At 43.5% G+C, this 19,812-nt stretch overlaps 1 protein-coding gene across 1 annotated transcript in view; it reads right to left on the bottom strand.

Annotated features, from left to right (window-relative positions):
- Positions 1–18,791, bottom strand: part of PIK3R6 (phosphoinositide-3-kinase regulatory subunit 6) — a 59,310-nt gene extending 40,519 nt beyond the window's left edge. Inside the window, exons 1-2 of the mRNA XM_074319523.1 lie at positions 18,623–18,791; positions 2,812–2,913 (exon numbers count right to left, since the gene is read on the bottom strand). Coding sequence (XP_074175624.1) covers positions 2,812–2,824 — 13 coding nt within the window. The 5' untranslated portion in view covers positions 2,825–2,913; positions 18,623–18,791. The remainder of the gene's footprint in view (positions 1–2,811; positions 2,914–18,622) is intronic.
- Positions 18,792–19,812: the final 1,021 nt, after the last annotated feature.

Raw genomic sequence — 19,812 nt, 5'->3', positions numbered from 1 at the left:
AGAACTAACACCCCCTCCCTGAAGTGGAAATGGAAAAGCCCCAATGAACCCTTTCCGGTCTACTCCTTTAAAAAAATCACTATAAAATCACTAACCCTGGGTCCCATCACCTCATGCCAGGTGAGCCTTAATACAATTGAGAAGATTATGGTTTGTTTATGTAATTCAGAATGGAGTTCCCAAGGTAGGTTAGTTCTGTACAGGTGAATGTCATTTGGTACATGTTATATTTATTAGTTTTCATTTCAAAGGGGACTTCCTGACTTTGACCCTGGAGCTGGGGTCCATCCTCCTGGAGCCCATGGGTCCCCACCCGCTGACCACCTGGACCTCACTGACTGCCTTTCCAACCAGGAGTAAGGACTTGTCTGAGAATCCCTTGGTGTGCAGACAGCTCCAGCTCAGCAACCCAGTGTGGGGACAGAGCCCCAGAAAGCAGTTTCCAGGCTCTTCCCCTCACGTGGAAAGGTGCTCACTTGGGTAGTAAATGGCCATCAACTGTGATTGGATGGCCATGAGCTGTGGCTAGTTGGCCATGAGCTGTAACCAGTGACCCATTGGCTACTAATATAACTGCCGCGGCTACGCTAGCAGCAAATGGGGGCTAGCAAGAAGATGGTGACTGAGCTAGCAAGAGCGGATTGCAGTTAGCAAGTGGGGTTGGTTGGTTGACAGAGAAGCAGATGGCAGGTTGCAGGTCATGTGAATCCTGCTTCCTGTGTCTCCAACCCAGCCGCCAGTGAGACTATAGTGGTATGACTCCCCTATCTATGGCTCCATTGGTGTTCCTTTTTGGCCTCACTATATCCTGTGTTCTTGTGTGGGGAGCGGGAGCTGAGACCCTGCATGCCACCCTGAATGACACCAGCTCAGCACCCAGGTGCTCCAGTGGCTAGAGCAACATGGCTTATGCTCCTCCTTCATCCGATGCCTAATTCTCCCTCCGCCCCTTCACCCTCAATGAGGAATAAAGGCTCAGATTATTGTAAAAATGTTTGCAATCTTGCCCATGTTTGCAGGTATGGCAAAATAACAATACCTTTGGTGCACTTGAGACATTGCTCTTTTGCATCCTCAGAATAAATATCTTACATTTCAGATGCCCCTCTTCTTAACTCTGGGGCTCTAAAAGCTATAGGAAGGTAGGAAAAGTTTTAAACAACGGCAATTTGGGAAGACAGCCTGGTCATAATAGGAAAACTACCCTTCAGAGCTCCCAAGGCAAACATGCTAATTTGGGGACATTTCTTTCACCTATTGGAATTGGGGGAGGGGGTGTCATTTGTTACATCTTTGGGAGTGGATGTCAGTGGTATCACCTGCCCAGCAGCCTTTCCTACTCACTATAGTCCTGATGAGACTGCGGCTCAGGTGCCCTGCTTTGCACTGGCCTTGGAGTGGGCACAGGACCAGGCCAGCTAGCAACTCTCTTTCCTTCTAGGCGAACTCTATGCTGATAACAGCCAAGAGGGAAGAACACCTAGAGAGTTCTCTGAGGTCGCTGTCTCCCTCTTCCTGTCCTGCTGGCAGAGCCGCCCTGTTCCTTGCCCTTTCTGCTATCTAGTGCTTCAGCTGTTCCTTCAATGCTTGGCCACTTTTTAAAAAATTAAATTAGCCATGTGGGTTTTTATTGCCTGTATCTAAACAACCTTTAGGGGTACACCTCTCTTCCTAAAACACGGCATGATGTATGTTTATTGTTATAATTAAAGTGGTGCAAAGTAAGTTGGCTTTGAAATGCTTGGGAGATTTTTGTAGTTCTGGCCTCGTTGCTATCCTCCCAGTGCAAACCCCTGCTGGTTTGAGACAAACTGAGATATCGCAACACCAGTATTCACTTGGCTTGCCTGTGTCAGCTGGATCTTTGGACTGGGCGAGGCTCTCTGATGGTGAGTGGGGTGTGGAAAGGGTGTGTGTCTTAGGAGTGATATCCTGGGAGCTGTGCCTCCTTGGGGTGTCTTCTCTCCTTCCCCAGGACAGCACCCTTCAAGGGCACTAGCGTTGATGCCTGTTACCTGAGGAGAGTAGGCTCTGACTTGTTAGATGACCATTAGTTGATACACGTCTTGGGGGAAGGGTCATCTCCCCTTGTTGTCTCAGGTTGATATAGGGAGAAGAGTCTGGATTTTGGAATCAGCCAGACCTGGGTTCCAAATCTGATTCTGCCACTTACTAGCTTTGAGTACATTACCTAACCTCTCTGAGTCTCCGTTTCCCTTTCAGTAAAATTAGGCTAATCATACTGATATCCCTCCCCCACAGAATCCTTCTGATGTTTGCATGAGGCAATCCATAGTGAAATCACTAAGAGCTTGGATACTGGAGCTAGATGGTTGGGTTCAAATCCTGATTTGACCACACAGTATCTAGGTGACCTTGGGAATAATGCCTGTCTTCTTACACTTTCCCCTTCTCTAAAATGAGAGTAATGATAATATTTATCTTGTGGGGTCTTTATAAAGACTGAGTTAATATTTGTCAAGTGCTTTTATTACTACTTGATATATTTTAAGCTCTATAGAACTTTATAGAGATATTTTGTTAAACAAATGCAAGTGTTTAGTAACACATTGGCCATTGTTGTCATTACTCCCAATGTCCAGCTCAGTGACCTGCACAGTTGAGGCGCATACAAGTTTGTGGATGTCTATCTCTCAAGATGTTCTCACATTTGGGCAGCTGAGTTGGCATCTCACAGCCTGGCTGGGTGGCGGTGGTCCTGCCAGCCCTGGGGTCATTCTCACCTGCAAGAGGGGCCCTCCCCACAATGCAGCCAGGTGCATTGGACTCCTCTCCCCTGACCAGACTGACCTGAGCTCTCCATGGGAGCCTGGGGTACGTGTGAGGAGGATGTGGTTGTCTCAGGCAGCAGAATGGAAAGTAAAATGGTTGTTTTTCTGCACAGAGGTAGTTCTGCAAAAAAAAAAAAGAGGCAGTCAGTGTAAATGATAGATAGGAAGGCGCAGAAAATATATTTGGGGAATGGAGAGGCTCCCAGGGGACCTAGGCTTTTAGCACACTGGAGGGGAGTCTGGATTTACTTAATAAACGTTTCTATGGTGCTTGCTGTATGCCAAGCTCTCTTCTAAGCACTTAAAAATGGTTAACTCCTTAATATTAATATTAACCTTGTGAGGTAGGTACTGTTTCCTCCCCATCTACAGATGGAGAAATGAAAGCACAGAGAGCTTAAATGATGATTCAAGGTCAAGGAAAGGAATGAGCACTTGAACTCAGACCACCTGGCTCTAGAGGCCATGACCTCAATCATGACCCAGGCTGCCCCACTGTGACCCCAATGGGAGGGACTCCCAAAGTCTGCTTCCCAGAGCAACAAGCTCCACAACTGAAAAGCAGAGGACTAAATGAATCTAAGACCTTGTTCCCTAAAGAAAAAGAAATCACATAAACACACACACACACACGAAAGCTAATCAAAAGAAAAGAGAGAATGAGAACAAAGAGACAATATTAGGAATGAAAAATATCATATATATGATATATGTATCATATATATAAATATATAAATATGTATATACACACACATATATATATATGTGTATATATATATATATATATATATATATATATATATATATATATAATCTGAACCTTCTATGTCATACATAGTTTTCTAGGAAAATAAAAATGACTCAAAAGGCTCCAGAAGAATTAGAAAAACTGCATATATTAGTAACCTGTGAGGAAATAGAGAAAGGTGTCAAAGAACTAGCTCTTAAAAAGTGGTGTCTGGCTCAGATGGCTCTTGTCATAAGTTTTCTCTAACCTGCAAAGTAAAGAAATTTTCTGTGTTATTTAAACTGTCCCAAAGCGTGGAGAAAAGGAAAGATTCTCTGAAGAAGCCAGCTTATCCTTGATACCAAAATCTAATAAAGATAGTTAAAAATAATAGATGAAGTATTTCACACCCATCAGAATATCTATTTTAAAAAGAAAAACAACAGAAAATAACAAGTGTTGACAAGGATGTGGAGACATTAGAGCACTGGCGCGTTGTTGGTTATTATTTAAAGTGGAGCAGCTGCTGTGGGAAACAGTATGGTAATTCCTCAAAAAGTTAAACATAGATTTTCCGTATGACCCAGCAATTCCACTCCTAGGTGAATAAATACCCCCAAAATAATTGAAAACAGAGATTCCAACAGATACTTGCGCACCAATGTTCGTAGCAGCACTATTCAAAATAGCCAAAAGATGGAAACACTCCAAATACCCAACAGATGAATGAATAGACAGAATGTGGTATATACATACAGAGGAAAATTATCCAGCCTTTAAAAAGAATGAAATTCTCATAACATGCTATAATGTAGATGAACCTTGAAAACTTCACGCTAAGTGAAACAAGTCAGACACAAAAGGACAAATATATGATTCCCCTCTATATGAGACACCTAGAATAGGCAAATTCACAGAGACAGAAAGTATAACAGATTACTAAGGGTGACGGGGAGGGAGGAATGGGGAGGTATTGTTGAATGAGTACGGAGTTCGGTTTAGGATGACGTTCTGGAAATGGACAGTGGTGATGGTTGTACAACACTGTGAATATACTTAATGCCACTGAATTGTACATTTTAAAATGGTTAAAATGGTAAATTTTATGGTATTTTGCTACAATAAAATAAATAGATCAGGCTCACCTATAAATATAGATGTAAAAATTTTAAATATCAACAAATTGAATTCAATGTATTCAAATTATAATGTACTCTGAAGAACTTTAGCTTATGGCTAATCATAGAAATGAATATTGAAATATGATACACCATTGGCAAAGACTAGAAAAGATAATAACATCAACTGTTGGTGAGGATACTTAGTGAGAATGGAAATTGGTATAGCTTTTATGGAGGGCGGTTGAGCAATAAGTATCAAAATTCAAAATGTGCATACTTTTTGTCCAAACAATCTCACTTTTAAGAATTTATCCTAAGGAAATAATTGGACTAGTGAATAAGGAGTGTGTATAACAATGTTTATTAAAATGTTGTTTATAATGAAGAAAAACCAGAAGAAACTTATAGAGTATCAATTAAGCAAATTGGAGTAATCTGTGCAATGGAATACTATACATACATAAAAATAATGTATATCTATAGTTACTGAATTGAAAAGATTTTTAGAAGTATTCATTTTAAACAGTAATAAAACAGCGAACTCATTTCTAACACATTAATTTTGAAAAGTAGATTTCTAAATTTGCATATATACATTTAAAAAGTCAGGAAAAACTAAACATCAAAATGTGGCATTGGAGGTTCTCGACCTGGTTTAGATGGAGTAAGTACACTATACTGTGTGACTCTCCCACTGAATGCAACTCAAAGCTCTTCGGATAACATGCGTGAACAGCTGTCTAAGGATTCTGGAAAGGAAATGGTAGCAGGCAGAATGGGAAAGGAAACCAGTACCTGAGGTAAGAACAATCTGGCAATGATTGTTTTGCCCCCTCTCCCATTGTACCCTGACCTGGACACAAATGCAGCCTGAAACTCAGAAATGCACACTGATGGCAGAAAGAGCTAGAAGAAAAGCCTTCTTTTTCTGGCCTGAGGAGCAGAAACATGTTCCCTCGGGATTGGAGAGAAGGGGGGAGTCCCTTTTTCCTTTCCATTTTCTCCCGCTCTAGCTTCCAGGCAGCAGTGATGGCTGTGATGGCCACGCAGGTACCTACAACATGAGGAAGGGGAAGTCTTCCCTTTGACTAGAGCCAACTGTGGTCCCAAGGGCATGGGAAGAATCCTTATTGCTTTTTTCCTCTATCAGAGGAACAAAACCCAGAAATAACAAACAAAATGAATAATAAAATGATGTATCTAAATATCAATAATTACATTAAATGTCTAAACTCCCATTAAAACACAGATTGTCAGCATAGATTAAAAAACAAAACCTTATCCAACTTTTTAAAGCTATTTACAATAAATTCACTTTAAAATACCATAGATAAGTTAAAAGTAAAAGAACAGAAAAAAATATACTATACAAACACTAATCAAAAGAAAGCTGAGTGCTTATGTTAATATGTGAAAAGTAGATTTCAGAGGAAGGAAAATTACCAGGAATAAAGGGAGAAATTACATAATGATGAAAGGGCCAATTCATGAAGAGGCTATAACAATCCTAAACAGGTATGCACCTAACAACAGGGATTCAAAATACATGAAGGAATAACTAATAAAACTAAAGGATAAGTGGACAAATCTTCACTTATAGTTGAAGATTTTAACAGTACTCTCTCAGTAATCGATACAGCAAGCACATGGAAAATCAGCAAGGTTAGAGAAAAACTGAATCATACCTCGAACCAACTGAATTTTACTAGCATTTATAAAACACTACACCCAACAATAGCAGAATATAAATTCTTTTCAAGTGCACATGAAACATTCACCCAGATAGGGTCATAAAACAAACCTTAAACAAATTTAAAATAATTGAAGTTATACAAAGTAAGTTTGCTGATCATAATGAAATTAAACTTGAAATCAATAACATAAAGAAAACTAGACAACATCCAAATACTTGGATATTAAACAGCACATTTCTAAATAATCCCTGGACCTAGAAAATAAAAGAGGAGAAAGCACTTCCCAACTCATTTTATGAGTTCAGCATTATTCTTATACCAAAGATAGTACAAGAAAACAGGCCAATATCCCTTATGAACATATATGAAAAAATGTTCACCAAAATATTAGTAAACCAAGTCCAGCAAAATAGAAAAAGTATAATGCATAACAACATGATGGGGTTTATCCCAGGGATGCAAGACTTGTTCAATCTTAAAAAGTCAATCTAAAAGAAAAGAAAAGAAAAACCATGTGATCCTATCAATTGATGCAGTAAAAGCATTTGACAAAAATATCATTCATGATAAAAACTTACAGCAAATTAGGAATAGAAGAGAATGTCATTAATCTGATAAAGGGCATCTACCAAAAAAACACCAGAAAACCAACAAACCATAGTTAACATATATAATAGTCAAAGACTAAATGTTTCCCCTCAGAGATTAGGAAAAGGCCAGACCACTCACTCTCACCATTCCTATTCAACAATTCAACATAATATTGGAAGCCTTGACAGGGTCAAAGAATATAATGTCAACATACATCAGTTGTATTTACATATGTTAAAAATGAACAATTGAAAACCAAAATGTAAAACACAGTGCCATTGAAAATAGCTCCAAAAGAAAAAAACAGAAATATTTAGGTATAAATCTAACAAAACATGTAGGATCTCTATCATAAAAACTATAAAATGCTGGTGAAAGAAATCAAAGACCTAAATAAAGGGAGGCACACTCTGTGTTCATGATTTGGAAGACCCAATAAAGTGATGATGTCAATTCTCCCCAAATTGATTTATACATTTAATGTAATCAATTCTAATAAAAATACCAGCAGTATTTTTTTGTAGATACAGATAAGCAAATTCTAAAATTTATAAGGAACTGAAACAGCCAAACAATTTTGAAAAAAACAAAACACATTTGAGTGCTCATTTCCTTATTTTAAGAATTACTATAAAGTTACCGGTGAAAACTAGACACAGATCGATGGAAAAGAATAATGTAAGTGGACGGCAAAGAAGCCCGAGAAAAAAATGTATGTTATTAGCCGTCAGGGAAACGCAGATTAAAATCATGATATACCACTATATACTAATTAGCGTGACTAAAATTGAAAAGTGGACAGTACCAAGTACTGGAGAGGACGTGGAGAAACTGGAACTCTTATCCATTACTAGTAGGAATGCAAAATGGCACAGCCGTTCTGGAAAACAGTCTGGCAATTTATCATAAAGTCAAACATCACTTACTATATGATCCTGCAATCCCACTCTTAACTACTTCTTCCAGAGAAATGAAAACATTTCTTTTTGAGGTGGGCACCCAGAAGTGCCAGATAGAATGTCAGACGATTTCAGGATAGTTTTGGTCAAGGGCTGGGTATGGAGTTCAGGGACCCAACACTCTGTTAAAGAGAGGAATGTGGCTATCAACATTCATGCTCTTTGTTCTCTCTAAAAATGTTCTGTGGCGTGTTTTTGTGGTAAGAGTAGACATTGATATCTGAATAAACCATGAAAATTCAAACATAAAATTCAACTGTAAATCAAAACCCCAGTCTAGGGAGAGGAGCCACTACACAGGGTGGACAGGCAGTGGTGAGAGGGCAGATCTGTGTCCTGACCCTAAATCCAGTGGTGGAGGGAGGCCAAGAGAATCTTTTCAAGTGGGACCCAGGAAGCCAGGTTACCAGGTCCCCCATAGTAGCTGTGTAGTTGTGAAGAATGATCTTAGTGACCTCTACTCCAACCCTACTGCCCCCACTGGGTCCAAGCCACCATCATCTCTTACTCAGATTATGGCAGTGTCCCCAGTGGGTCTCCCAGCTTCCACTGTTCCCCCACAATTCAGTCCCAGACTAAAGCCCACCAATGGCTTCTCTTAGATCTTACAGTGAACTCCACAATTCTCAGTTTGCCTGATCTGGCCCCAGTGTCCCTCTCCAGCCTCCCCTCTCCCTCTGGCTCATCAGGCTCTCACCTCATGGCTCTTTGTGCTGCTCCAACTTGCCAAGCTCAATCCTACCTCAGGGCCTTTGCACACCTCTGCCTGGAGCACCTTTCTCCCAGCTTCCCCACAGCTGGCTCCTTCTCAATGTTCAGGACTCATTTTAAGTTGTCACCTCCTATGAGGGGACTTTCCTGATTAATCTATCTAAAGTAGCTCTCCCAACCATGCTCTAGCACACGCTTTAATTTTATTCATAGCATTTATCAGTATTGGAAATTTTGTGTGTAATGATTAATTTTCTTGGCTACTCCTTAGACTGTGATCTCCACAAACACTGGGTCCTGGTGTGTCTTATTTACTGCAGCGTGTCCTGCACCTATTGCAGTATTGGCACCCAGTAGACAATAAATATGTATTTTGGAGAAATATGTGATGAATGAATGAAGGTCAAGTATCTTGCCAAAAGTCACATGGCCAATGAATGATAAAACCAGAGCTAGAGCTTAGATTTCGACATGAGGTGTACAATCATGGCCACCTCCCTTACCCTCTGCACCCCTCTTCCCCCCCTCCAAAACTCTGTCCTAGTGAAATAAGAGGAACACACAGGTGAACTTCTGTCTAGGTGGAACCAGCTAATAATGAACATCGAGCAGCCTCAAAGGAAAAGAAATAACAAAAATACAGATTGAAAGAGGAGTGTATGTCCTCTTTTACTGTGTAAAGTTGGGATGTTCCGGACTGATTTTTCATTGAAAGTAAAATTTTAAGAGGCATAAACAGTCACTGTTAGAAAGCCTCCTTATTCATTTGTCTATTCAGCTGCTCATTCATTCATCAAACACTTATTCAGTGCGCATATACAGTTGTGCAGGTGCTAGGGATGCTTTGTGTCAACACTAACTCCCCCGCAGGGACCTCTGTAATCTATTTCCTGTCTTTGGGGGCTGCTGACCACACCAGTGTTGGGGGAGAGTTGTCAGGGGACAAGTTTGCACTGAGACAGGAAATGGAAACAAACAGAACATAGGTCATTCTCAAAAGGCATTAACATCTCATTTGTCTTCACTTCATGATGACACAAGTTTTTTAGGAAATAAAAGTTGCCTGTTGAGCACCTATACGCACCTCTGAAGGTTTTCTCACTAATCTCACGGGAGCTAACTGCCGGTACCATGCCGTAACACAGTGAAAATCTCAGGAGCTGTTGGTCAGGAAAGGAAATCTCCATCCTACACTGCATGGCTCCTACTTTCTGACTTCTCACGTATGATTTCTGTTTCAGCAATGGGGGCTGCACTTTGCACATAGTGGGTGAATGGGGGCTGCCATCCAGCCCACCATTTCATTGGCCTTTTGGTAATTTACTCAGCCAGGGAGGACAAGGTTTTGTAATTCATCCATCCAAAGAGACGCTTGTGGTAATTCACTCAGAGGGATGCTCCTTTCTAATTTGCACACAGGCCCCTCTGTGCTGGCAGCAGCCCTGTCCAAGCTGTCTCTGTTCTCCCACCCAACTGCCAATTTGTGGAAGGCTGGGAAGCCAGAGGAGCACATGGGCTTGTCTCGTATAAAACAAAGCCTGAGACACCGATCTATGCAAAGAGCATGAAATTTCCATCCATGGACCTGGAACATCGATTTGGGCTGTTCAGAAGCCCTCTGGCTCTTTTCCTAGTTTCTGGCAGTGTTTTGATCGACTGAGATTGCTGAGTAAATCAAAGAGCATCTGTGGAACACAGTCCACATGGCAGAAAGTGTGCGGGGCCCGAGAGTTCAGAGATAAATGAATGAGACATAGTCCTTGCCCTTAGGAGCTAGGGGCTCTACCAGTCTGTGACTTCTTAATGAATGCAGTGTGGCCCTGCTTGTCATGCTCCCAGCCCATGACCACATTGGCACTCTTATAGACTCGATGTTCAAAACATGCTCACAACACAGAGATTCATACAGAGGAACTGGAGACGCGCTCTGCCTAGTATATTGTTAAAATACACTTTTTACATAAAAACCATGCCTATGGTAAACATCTAAAAGATACAAGTGGCTTACACAGTGAAAAGCAAACCCATTCTCTGGCCCATCAGTTCCCTTCCCCAAAAGAAGCCATAAAGTTAGAAAATCTGAATCTGCAGTCAACATTTGCAAATCATATTTCACATAAAAATCAAGATTCTCAGCTTTTATTTAAAGGAATAACTGGAAGACCTGGCGACACTGGGCCCCCAATTCACACAGCAATGGGCGTTGAGATGCAGCTCCCCTGGGGAAGGGCTATATGCTCCCAAGGCCTCAGTACCCACCCACCCTACTGCACCCATTACTATCACCTTGTCTGTACATCATTCAGGCTCCCTGCTGGGCTCTTGGATGCAGACAAGTCTGCAATCTATGAGTTATACTGTGGCTCAAGTCCTAGTTCTCAAAGAGTTAGTTTCAGAATGCCTGATGTGAGTTGGTCATTGGGGTTGCCCCACGGTGCCAATGTGAGTCATTTGACAAACATTTACAGGGCACCTCGCTACTTCTCCATAGCACCTGACATACTGTGTTGTGTTTGTTAATTGCCTTATTGACTCCATTAGACTGCAAACTCCAGGAGGGCAGGATTCTGTTATGTTCACTGCTGTGTCCCCATTACCTAACATAGTTTTACCATATCAAAGGCCCTTGATAAATATCACTGAATATTTACATGACTGGCAGGCACTCATATAAAGACCAGATTGGATCAGTGTCCCCAAGCTACACTCAGGCTGGGGAGCAGAAACAAGACTGTCGGACATGGCTGGTAGGACAACTGGCACGGGAAATAGATTATGTTGATGCTCAGAGTATTGGCAAAGCAGACAGTCATCCCATGGGAAGGGGGGACACAGACACAGTGGTGAGAAGGACATTGTGCTCTTCCACACTCGCATGGCGGGCACCTCTGCCACCTCTGCACCAGGGTCTTTCTCATGCCCCATCTCGGACAACCTGGCTGCAATGTCTGACTGCTGCATTTGTGCCATTGACCAAGCAAATGGCACATCAGAGCTCCGCTCACATGTCCTGCCCTCTCCCAGTTCCTCCAGTCACATCACAGCAAGAATATAACATCACAGGAAAGAAATATTCCAGCCTCTGCCACCAGTTAGGACGATTCTGGCCTAGACAGCAGGGAAAGTGGCCAAGGGGCAAATTGCATCAATCTGGGAGAAGACTCCTGGTCATCACACTGTGGCCTCTTACCCTACACCGCCAGCAGCATTCATTCATTTGTTTCATTTGTTCAATGGTTATTGAGCCTTATTATACGCTGGACACTGTCCTACAGACACAATGGAGGAAAACTAGGTCTGCAATTGAAGACCAAATCAATGAATGGATGGGTTTATTCATTCTTTCAATGAATATTTACTGAGCCCTTTCTATATGTCAGACACTGTTCTAGGTCCTGGGGATATGGCAATAACTTAAAGTAGACAAAGACACCTGCTCTCATAAAGGTTGCACTCTAGTGGGCATGTAGTGAGGGTGGAGGGCACAAACTCACTAATTAAATTGTATATTAGATGATGGTCAGTACTATAAGAATAAAGCTGAGGGACAGGTCCAATGGTGGAGTAAATAAATGCTATGTTTACCGCCTCCCATGACCACATTAAAATTATAACTAAATTTTAGAACAATTGACCTGGAGAACCATCTTAAGTCTAGCTGAACAAAAGTCCTATAGCTGGTGATATCAAGAAGAAGCCACGTCAAGAGTGGCAGAAAGGGCAGAGATACAGAAAGAGTGGTCCCACACCTACATGTGGCAGTTGAGAATCAGGAGGGATATCTCAGCCACAGAGTTCCCCCACCCCAGAGAAGTAAGGGACCCCAACCCCACACTGGGTTCCCTAGCCCAGATTACTGGTGCCAAGAAGAGGAGCAGAGCCCCCACAACATCTGGCTGTGAAAAACAGTGGGGATTCCAACCATTTGGGTGAGATGGTGGCTGCAGGGAACCCAGATCTCATCTTAAAGAGCCCATGCACAAAGTCACTAGCTCACAGGCACTCACCCTGGGCTCCCATGGAGGAATGGTTACTTGGGAGGAGTCAGAGATATATGGGGAGAGACTGAGTCGTGTGGCCTCAGGGTGAGGACTGGAGGGACAGTCACCATTCTCTCTGTGTAGAATTCTTCCCCTGTGCAGCTGGTAAGTGGGTGCCATCTTTGCTGTGTTGAGCCCTCCCTGACAAGGCCAAATCTGAATCTGCATTGGCCTGATGAGCTCTGCTCACTCCACCCTGGTGACTCTTTGGGACCCCACCACCCAACTCACGCAATGCCAGAGGCACATTCTTGGCAAGCAGCCAGCCCCACCCATGTTGTACTCTTTCTTGGACAACTCTTGGGATTTCACAGGCAGGTGGCAGCTGGCTTCGGTATGCTCTGAGACTTTTGCTGAGCAGCTCCAGGCTCAGCACTGGCAACAAACCAGAATCTACATTAATTTGGTGAGCACCACTCGCCCCACCCTGGTGACTCCCTGAGATCCCACCTCACCCAACTCACATACCACACAAGGCTCTATCAGCGGCTGAGCCTACAGGAGCTGGCAGGCAGCAGCAAGCCTCGAGGTGCCCTGGGCTTTTTGCAGAGCTACACCAGACCCGGTACTGGTGGCAGTTTTCCCTGGTTCACAGTGTGGCCTCTTCCATGTGCCTCCAGGTCCCGCAGAGGGAGTGACAAACTGTGAATCCCTTGTAGCTCCTACCAGGTAGTCACTCCCAGCTGGTCACAGGCAGTGGCTGACCTGGGCCTACACTGGACCTCCTCCCAAGAAGCCCCAGAACCAACATACCTAGAGTTTGGCTTCAGACAACAGCACATCAACACCCAATTAGCCCCAGAAGCAGCACACCTAAAAGGAGGTCTCAGCAGACCCACTGGGACAAATCCTGCTCCCTGGGGTAAGCCCCCTGCACAACAGTCTGTAAGCTGTGGACTTGGCCAAACAGAACAGCTGGTCAGCCTGAGAGTCAATCTCACCTACTGACATGCCAATAGCAATCAAAGCTCAACTATAATAGAAGGTCACACACAAGGGACACTTCTGGAACACCCAGTACAAGTGACCATGGAGACTGCACCGCTGGGCCCCACAAGGCATCTACTACATGAGGCCACCAGCCCAGACTGGAAGACAGACCTACCTAATACATAGAAACAAACACAGAGAGGCAGCCAAAATGAGGAAACAAAGAAATATGTCCCAAATGAAGGAACAGGAGAAAACTCCAGAAAAAGAACTAAATGAAATAGAGGCAAGCAAACTGTTAGAGACAGAGTTTATAAGGATGCTCAATTAATTTAGAAGAATACATGAACTCAGTGAGAACTTCAACAAAGAGATAGGAAGCATAAAAAGGACATAGAAACCATAAAAAAGAACAAGTCAGAAGTGAAGAATACAATAATTGAAATGAAGAATGCACTGGAAGGAATCACCAGAAGACTAGAGGATCGAATCAGCAATTTGGAAGACAAGGTAGCAGGAAACACCAAATCAGAAGAGCAAAGGAAAAAAGAATAAAAAACATGAGAATAGTTTAAAGGACCTCAGTGTCCACATCAAGCATGACAACATTCGTATCATAAGAGTACCAGAAGGAGAAGAGAGAAAGCAAGATATCAAGAACCTATTCGAAGAAATAATGACTGAAAACTTTCCTAATCTGGTAAAGGAACTAGACATACAAGCCCAGGAAGTGCAGAGAGTCTCAAACAAGAGGAACCCAAAAAGGCCCACACCAAGACACATTATAATTAAAATGGCAAAGATTAAAGACAAAGAAAGAATCTTACAAGCAGCAAGAGAAAGGCAACTAGCTACTTAAAAGCAAGCTCCCATAAGATTGTCAACAGATTTCTCAACAAAAACTTTGCAAGCAAGAAGGGATTGGCACAAAATATTCAAAGTGGTGGAAACAAAGGACCTACAACCAAGACTACTCTACTCAGCAAGTCTATCATTTAAAATTGAAGGAGAGATAAAGAGCTTCCCAGACAAGAAAAATCTAAAGGAGTTTATCATCACCAAACCAGTAGTAAAAGAAATGTTAAAGAAACTTCTTTAAGAAGAAGAGGGGGGTGGGGTGGGGAAGAATATAAATATGGATAACGAAATGGCATTAACTATGCATCTAACAATAATCACTTTAAATGTAAATTGATTAAAATCACCAATCAAAAGACATAGGGTAGCTGAATGGATAAGAAAACAAGACCCATCCATATTCTGTCTATAAGAGACCCACTTCAGATCGAAAGACACACACAAACTAAAAGTAAAAGGATGGAAAAAGATGTTTCATGCAAATGGAAAAAAGAAAAATGCTGGGGTAGCAATACTTATACCAGACAAAATAGAGTTTAAAACAAAGGCTATAATAAGAGACAAAGAGGAACATTACATAGTGATGAAGGGATCAATCCAACAAGAGAGTATAATCCTTGTAAACATCTATGTACCCAATATAGAAGCACCTAAACATATAAGGCAAATGCTGACTGCCACAAAGGGAGAGACTGACAGTAATACAACAATAGTAGGTGACTTTAACACCACATTGACACCACTGAACATATCTTCCAGACAGAAAATCAACAAGGAAACAATGGCGTTAAATGACACACTAGACCAGATGGTTTAATTGATGTTTTTAGAGCATTCTACCTCAAAGCAGCAGAATATACATTATTTTCAAGTGCACATGGAACATTTTCCAAGATAGACCATATGTTAGGCCTGAAAACAAGTCTCAGTAAATTTAAGAAGATTGAAATCATATCAAACGTCTTCCCTGACCACAATGGTGTGAAATGAGAAATCAATTACAAGAAGGGGGGGGGGGGGAAGAAAAGAAAACACACAAGCACATGGATGCTAAATAACATGCTACTAAATAATGAATGGGTCAACAACAAGATCAAGGAAGAAACCAAAGATAAGTCGAGACAAACAAAAATGAAAACACAACAACCCCAAATCTATGAGACACAGCAAAAGCAGTCCTAAGAGGGAAATTCATAGCAATACAGACCTACCTCAAGAAAAGAAAAAGTTCAAATGAACAATCTACCTTTACACTTAAAAGAACTAGTGAAAGAGCAGCAAACAAAGCCCAAAGTGAATAGAAGGAAGAAATAATAAAGATCAGAGTGGAACTAAACAAAATAGAGTCTTAAAAAAACAATACAAAAGATTAGCGAAACCAAGAGCTGGTTCTTTGGAAAGATAAACAAAATCAATAAATCTTTAACCAGATTCATCAAGAAAGAAAGGAGAGAGGGTATCTCCCTTCAAGGCAGGGGGCAGATTTATTTGCCACCCAATGTTGTAAAGACAGTGTCTCCTTCCAGGGCAAAGGTTGGGCTGGTTTGCTGGCAGCCCATTGTCCTGGGGTCCTGGGTTGCGACACATAGCATACACTTGGCTCCACCTCTGCACTGTCTTCATGGGACTTGGGGTCAAAGTGAACCAAAAAGCCTAACACTCATGTTGCTGGTTGTGCTTTGAGTAATAAAGTCCTTTGTCTCTGATCTTAGAGTCTCATGTTTTCTGCCAGCATTTCTGAAACTGTGACAGGCTAACTTGTTAGTTACAAGTAGGGTAAAATCTTGGGCCCTTTACAGTTCTTGACAGAGGGACAAGACCGGAGAAAAAGATAATGAGTGAATGGATGAACTGGGATTCAGAGGGCATTCCTCCTAAAATACAGAACATTCACAATAAACATTTCTCAGGGAAGGTGCAAATACACAGCTGGCCACTGCTTTGGGGTAAAGTAGGTCTCAGGATTGTCCACAGAACCATAGATGTGGCTTTATGGGATGCAGCAGGAAGAAGCCGATGGGAGTACGTTCACAGCTGCTGCTGCCCATAAGTTTGTACAAGAAAACATGGTGAAGTCTTCCGGATAGAGGAAGAACTGAGGAAAGCAGGATTTAGAGGATGTGAAATGGCCTGGCTCAGAGTCAAGGTTTCACAACGAAGATCTCAGGTTCTGACAATCCCCCACCCACCCCAGCACCCCAATCGCCCATTGCTGGCTCCTAGGGCAGGCTGTTCAAACAGAAGAACCACCACCCAGACTTTCCTGTGGCCACCCCTCTCGGATTAAAAACTGGGAAGAAAGACACAGAGTTTCTGAGGACGGCACCTCTGATTCCCTCCTGTCCTCTACCCACCACTCTGGCACAGAGAGAAGGAAACTTCTGAGCCTGCCCCTTCCTTGCTCCCCACGTCAGTCCGCTTTCCTCTCCTCCCACGTGTGCTGCCCAGTGTTTCAGGAGCAGATGCTATTTCCAGTGCTCTCATCTTTTCTCTCCACTGAGACAATCACACTTGCCCGACAACATACCTGGTTTTCCAGTTTAGAGCATGTGATTAGTGGTCTCCCAGTGAGGGGGGAAGGGAGTGGAAACGTAGAGCTCGGAGTTCTGAGAAGGCTCCCTCAACCCTTAACCCTCATCCCAAGAGGCCCACTTGGGCTTTCCAGATCCTGAGGGGTCAGGGATGTGAGGGCCCTGCTCCCCTGTGGATGGTGCAGGCCTGTTTCCTCCTCTATGTCTGCCACTGGCTGGGAAGGAAACACTCGGATGTTGGAGAGCCAGACTGGGGTGGGGTGGGAAGGAGAGCATTGTTCCTGGGGGCAGGGAACCTGGGAGGAATCTGATGGGGCCTGGACGCAGACCGGGAAGCCTGGGGGACCAGATGGTGATGACCAAAGGCTGGCATTTATGTATACCACGTCAGCCCAGGAGCACTGTCACAGAGAACAGAGGAGCACAGCGGGCCCTGGAGAGAGGCTGTGTGGCAAAGTGGCCTGGGAGGTAGCATTTGGTGCTGGACTGCCTGGGTTCAACCCTCTGTTGCTATGGCAATTGGGCTAGTTGCTTAAAATCTTTATGCCTCAGTTTCCATATCTTTGAAGGAGATGTAATAATAGCACCTACCTCATAGAATTACTGTGAAGACTAGATGAAATGATATTCGAAAACCATTTAGAGCCAAACAGATGGAAGAGTCCCATGCCTGTAACTCCTGCATAAACTCTCCACTTTAGCAGCCAAATTGAATCTAGTGCTGTTTTTCCTTTAACCCCAACTTTCACCACTTTCCTACCTCATGGGTTTGCATAGTATTCCCCTCACCTGGAGGTCTGTTGCCTTGTGTCGGCACACAAACCATCCACCTGCCTCAAGGTTCAGGTGTACCTGTTGCAGAGCCCTCCCTGATCCTGCATCCAAAGGTCTCTCTCAGCCTTCACACACTGCCTGGCCCAGGGCCTTGGTACATTTTACTTTCTGGGTTAGTCATTTGTAGCCATGTCTCAACCCCCACACCAGCTGGTCAGCTTCTCAAGGATGGAGACCTGGCCTCGGTTGGACTCCGGCACTGGCTGCACATGTAGAAAATGCTCGATCCATGTATATGGAAAGAAAGGCCCGGTCCAGCACAATTGGCTCCAAATTCCTCAGGAGAGGAATAGAAAAATGATGTCCCAGAAGGGACTCAGAGGGGAACCCAGAAGGTTCATTCTGAGTCCTGTGCCCGGCTTATCCACTCTGCAATCTTTGCAAGTTGCTTTAAGCCTATCTCTCTCTAAGCCTCAGTTTCCCAATCTATAAAGTGGGCATTAAAATACATATCCAGACTACGTCCAATTGCTCGTGAGAATCCAGTGGGATAATGAGTGCATTCTACAGCGCCAGGCATGTATAATTAGTCTTATTATTATTAGCATTTGCAGGATTCCGAGAAGAAAAGAAAGGTCTTCTCACAGCGTCCTGTGTCCTTACTTCTTGTGAAAATGGGCTGAACACTTTTAACTTGGCAGTGGTCCTTGTAGCCACCAGATCTGGGTAACCCTTCTCAGAAAGGCTGGGCCCTGTGTTTATAAGAGCTGGGGGTGTCTCAACCCTTCACAGGAGCCCCTTCCAGCATCCCTTCTTCAGGCACCCCCATCTGTTCTGCTCAGATCTGCCTCTTCTGGCTCCCTCCCTGGAGACCTCACACTAGCCAGTACCTACCTCGGTTCAGCTGCTGCAGCTCAGCTCCCCAAGTCCGTCAGTCGATTAGCTCGCCACAGTCCTGCTCGGGGAGGCCGCCTGCCCCAGAGAACCTGCTGTCTTAGAGGAGCCCACACCGGTGTTTTCAGTCTTAACTACAGACACCAGATCTGCAGAGAAAAGTCCCGTGTAGCACAGGCCTGGCTCTGTCCCCTCCTCTTCCTTCCCCTTCCCCAAGGGCCTCAAAGCTCCTCCCTGAACACATCCTGCTGTGAGGTTGCTCTTAGAGAAGCATCTGTGGTCACCCATGGTCACCGGAGGTTCTCCATTCTTATCAGGCAGGAGTGGAACATTTCCATGGTGTTCCCCTCTGATGCTGATAGGCAGTGATGTGGGGAACCCCGACTTCTCTCCGGAGCTCCAGACACACTAACCACCCCCACTTCTGGACATGGTCTGCCAGATGGCCCTCAATCACCTCCGACTCAATGTATATGAACCAACCTCATCATTTCCCCATCTAAACCCACTTTTCTGCTCCTCTTCTCAGAATCAGAAGTATCATCCTTAACACCTCTGTCTCCCTCACCTCTTACATCTAAACAGCACCAAGTCCAGTCACTATCTTGTAAATCGACCCCTTTTTCTCACTCATCACTGCTTCATCAGGCCACCATTGTCCTTCTCCTAAGTTACAGCAACAGCCTGATGTCATCATCTAATGCTGCCTCCACCTTGCAGCCAAAGGTCTCTTTCTTTCTAACAGTGAAACACAATCTGATCACTTTAGACCTTCAATGGCTCCCTATTACCTTTAAGAGAACTGCCAAAGTCCTTAGCATGACTTGCAAGGACCTTCATGATCTGGTCCTTCCTTAAATCTCCAACATCAGGCTTTCTCTCCTCACTCTGACCCCGCCCAGAAGTCCCGAACCACTGCAGCTCCCAGAGATCCAGGCCTTCACTTCTGCTGTGGGATTCTCTTCCCAGCCCTTCTCCTGGCTCATCTCTACTTATCCTTCATTCAGCAGAGAAGAGCGAAAAAAGAGGAAGGAGGAAAAGTGAAATGCTGCACCAGCTGGGGGAGGAGAGAGTGTCAAGGAGATGACAGTCAAGGCTGCCAAAGATTGCGAAGAGAACAAGGGGTGGAGGATGAGAAAGCATTGGCTGACCTGGACGATTAGGAGAGATACTCCAATGTGACATATTTG

The sequence above is a fragment of the Rhinolophus sinicus genome, linkage group LG15, assembly GCF_036562045.2.
Source record: "Rhinolophus sinicus isolate RSC01 linkage group LG15, ASM3656204v1, whole genome shotgun sequence".
NCBI lineage: Eukaryota > Metazoa > Chordata > Mammalia > Chiroptera > Rhinolophidae > Rhinolophus > Rhinolophus sinicus.
Note: the sequence above shows the minus strand (reverse complement) of the source record. Positions and strands in the feature narration are given on the sequence as shown.